This window comes from Lathyrus oleraceus, chromosome 4 (genome assembly GCF_024323335.1).
Source record: "Lathyrus oleraceus cultivar Zhongwan6 chromosome 4, CAAS_Psat_ZW6_1.0, whole genome shotgun sequence".
NCBI classification, from domain to species: domain Eukaryota; kingdom Viridiplantae; phylum Streptophyta; class Magnoliopsida; order Fabales; family Fabaceae; genus Lathyrus; species Lathyrus oleraceus.
Window position 1 is genome coordinate 190,494,082 of NC_066582.1, and position 3,959 is coordinate 190,498,040.

General features: G+C 38.4%; 1 protein-coding gene across 1 annotated transcript; it reads right to left on the reverse strand.

Moving 5' to 3' along the window:
• Positions 1–1,539: 1,539 nt before the first annotated feature.
• Positions 1,540–2,817, reverse strand: LOC127136630 (uncharacterized). The gene has a single exon (XM_051063167.1). The coding sequence runs from the start codon at positions 2,815–2,817 to the stop codon at positions 1,540–1,542; it is 1,278 nt and encodes a 425-aa protein (XP_050919124.1).
• Positions 2,818–3,959: the final 1,142 nt, after the last annotated feature.

Below are 3,959 nucleotides of genomic sequence, written 5' to 3' on the forward strand. Positions count from 1 at the left end.
CCCACAGACTCTAACACAGTTAAATACATAATCAATGGTCTTTCTTCCACTGGAGGAGACAAGATAGGAGGTTCAAGAAGATAATCTTTGATGTTTTCAAAGGCTTTCTGGCAGTCCTCTGTCAAAATACGACCTTGATCTTTGCGGAGAAGCTAGAAGATTTCCCCACACATGGCAATAATGTGAGATATAAATCTTGATATGTAATTCAGACGCTCGAGGAATCCTCTGACTTACTTTTCTATCTTTGGTGCAGGCATCTCTCGAATAGCTCTGACTTTATTAGGATCTACTTCAATAACTTTCTGGATAATAATGAAACCTAAAACCTTTTCTAAATAGACACCGAAAGTACATTTATTCAGATTCAAGGAAAGTTTAAACTTTCTCAAATGCTGAAAAAACTTCAACAAATACTCAACATGATCTTCTTTAGTATTTGACTTAGCAATCATATCATTGACGTAGTTTTCTATCTCTTTGTGCATCATGTCATGGAAAAGAGTAGTCATGGCTCTCTGGTACGTTGCACCAGCATTCTTTAAACCGAAAGGCATCACTCTATAGCAGAATGTTCCCCAGGGTGTAATAAATATTGTCTTTTCCGTGTCCTTGGGTTCCATCTTGATCTAATTATAACCGGAGAACCCATCCATAAAGGAGAATACATTGAACTTGGATGTATTATCTACCAACATGTCAATGTGTGGCAGAGGAAAATCATCTTTTGGACTAGCCTTGTTCAAGTCTCTATAATCAACACACACCCTAACTTTTCCATCTTTCTTTGGAACAAGCACAATGTTGGCCACCCATTGAGGATACTCATAAGTAACAAGGAACCCAACATCAATTTGCTTTTACACCTTCTCTTTGATCTTGACATCCATATAAAGGCGAGTTCTTCTTAACTTCTGTTAAACTGGCAGACATTCTGGATTTAATGGTAATTGATGCTCCACAATATCACTATCAAGTCTTGTAATATCTTGATAAGACCAAGAAAATACATCCACATATTCTCTAAGAAGCTTTACCATCCTCTTCTTAACATCTAGACAAAGCAACACCCTAATCTTGACTTCTTTCTTGTCATCTTCGGAACCCAAATTAATCACTTCAATGGATCATTATGAGGCTAAATGGTCTTCTCCTCGTGCTCATGCAACCGAGAAATCTCATTAGGAATCTCTTAACCATCCTTTTCTTCCATTTCAAACACAGGGAATTCAAAGTTGGGAGAGGGCATAAGGCCATTATTTTTAATGGGTTTAATAATTAATCTGCATAATGATTTTATGCTTGATTTTAGAATATGAACAAATAAACGCACATTGTGATGAAGATATAAAAGCGATTATTATCTTTTGGTTTTTTATGTTACCATTTTTCAGAAGAAGCAAAAAGAGAAAACATAATATGGATAAACGAAATAACATTTTATTAATGATGATAAAAATCTGAAACAAAGCCCACATAGATTCACTTTCACCTTGGGCATAGTGAAAGGATTCCTGAAAATAACAACAAAAAAACATATTACTTCGATAAGTGAATAACAAAAGGAACATCAACATCAATCCAATTTTTGCATATCGATCCATGTGTCACAAAGTTTGGCGCTTCTTGCTCTTCATCATCTTCCAATATTGCGACATCAGACTGATCTTTGGAACTAATAAAGCCAATATTGTGAAACACTTCTTGAATTCTCTTCAAATCTCTTAGGGTTGAACCAGGTGAAAATCCCAAACCAGCTCTGTTCTTGTTCTCGACAAGCTCCATAACTTGTCCCCATCTAGCAGATTGACCATTCTCCAACACTTGTTGGACATCTTTCAAAGATGTCATGGATTCTCCATTCTTCCTGGAAGAAATATCATCAACAAAAAGAGCTTGAAACGGTGTTCCTTCAGCTTCGTCAGCATCAATGTATGAAAATGAAGAGAGGTGACTCACAAGCATGGCCTGCTTTCCACCCACGATCACTAACTTCCCATTCTTCATAAACTTCAGCTTTTGATGGAGAGTCGATGTCACTGCCGCAGCCTCATGAATCCAAAGACGTCCTAAGAGACAATTATAGGCGGGGTTAATATCCATCACTTGAAAGGTGATCTTAAATAAGCACGAACCTATCTTCGTTGGGAGATCAACCTCCCCAATTACTGTCTTCCTCGAGCCATCAAAGGCCTTCATAACAACCCCACTAAATCTCATCAAAACACCTTGATAAGAAAGCTTGGACAAAGTGGACTTAGGCAAAACATTCAGAGAAGAACCAGTGTCCACCAACAGATTGGACATGACATCTTCTTGATAATTCATAGAGATATGCATAGCCAAATTGTGGTTCCTCCCCTGATCGGGCAACTCTTCATCACTGAAGCTTAGCTTGTTACATGCTGTAATATTAGCCACAATGCCATCAAATTGATCAATCGTTACGTTGTGATCCATATAGGCTTGCTCTAGGAACTTTTGCAAATCCTCTCGGGAAGCTTCTGAACTCATAAGTAAAGATAATATAAATATCTTGGACGGGGTGTGCAATAACTGGTCCACCATATTTAAATCACTCTTCTTAATCAATTTTAACACTTTTTCTTGATCAGAACTCTGATTCACAATGTTGGATTGGTCGATTTTCATGACAGGAGTTTTCTCTTGAGTTGGTTTCTCTATCACCACATCGTTGGTTCTTTTAGGAGTTGCAGCAGCAAATACCCGACCACTTCGGGTCACACCACTTACATCGGTAATGTTCACAACAGATGAAAAAGAAGGAATAAACACCTCTTTACCATCTTCCAACATGGTAGTATTGTACTTTTAAGGAACAAATTTATCAGACTCATAGGGCATTAGACTTGCCAAACGAATGACCAATGGAGAAACAACAGACTTCTGACCATTATATGCAATTACAACTGGTTCTGAGATATTAAAATCGGGAACTATAACGTTCAGCTCATGCTCATCTTCATCCTCATCCCTTGTGATCTGAATAATATTTTGATCCAGCATCTCTTGTAAGTCTCTTTTCACCACAGCACACCCTCGAGGGTTTTTGGAACATATATGGCAAGAGGCATGGTCATGCGCATAATAGCTTAACTCACACAAAGTTGCATGCATTTTGACCAAGGATCTTCATAACAGATTGACATCAAAACTCGGTACTTTCCAGGACATCCTTTGACCACATTCACATTTGCACCACCATGTTTGGGAAACAAATTGGCTTGCACATTAGGACCAGAGTCTTCAAAAGACAAAATACCACTCTGCCTTAATCTTCTCACCCCAGCTTTCAAAGCGAAACAATTTTCAATATCATGACCGGGTGCTCCTTGGTGGAATGCACAATGATGATCAGGTTTATACCACCATGGAAGCCCTTTCGGAACAGCTGACAAAGTTCTTGCTTGTACCAAGTTCTTCTATATTAAAGCAGGAAATAATTCTGTATAGGTCATTAGAATTGGATCAAATTGTGTGGGCCTCTGGGCACGATTCTGTTGATATTTTTGATTCTGTTGATTGGTACGTTGTTGAAAACGTGGTTGACAACTTGGTGCTGCTTGAACAACCAGAGCAGAATTAATAGCTAGAGTAACTGACGCCACATGCTGATGACATTGACTATTCCTCTAAGATCTCCTACGTTTTTATTGCGAGATAACATTAGTATCATGTTACTTATTATTGGGTAACCCATTCCCATACCTTCTAAAACTGTCAGATGAACCACCTTCTTTCAATCGTCCCTCATGGACACTTTCTTCTAATCTCAAACCCATGTTTACCATCTCGGTAAAATCACTAGGAACGCTTGCAACCATCCGGTCATAATAGAAAAACCTCAGAGTCTTCAAGAACAACTTTTTCATTTCCTTCTCTTCTAACGGTGGACTGGCCTGCGCAGCAATTTCATGCCATATTTGTGCGTATTCTTT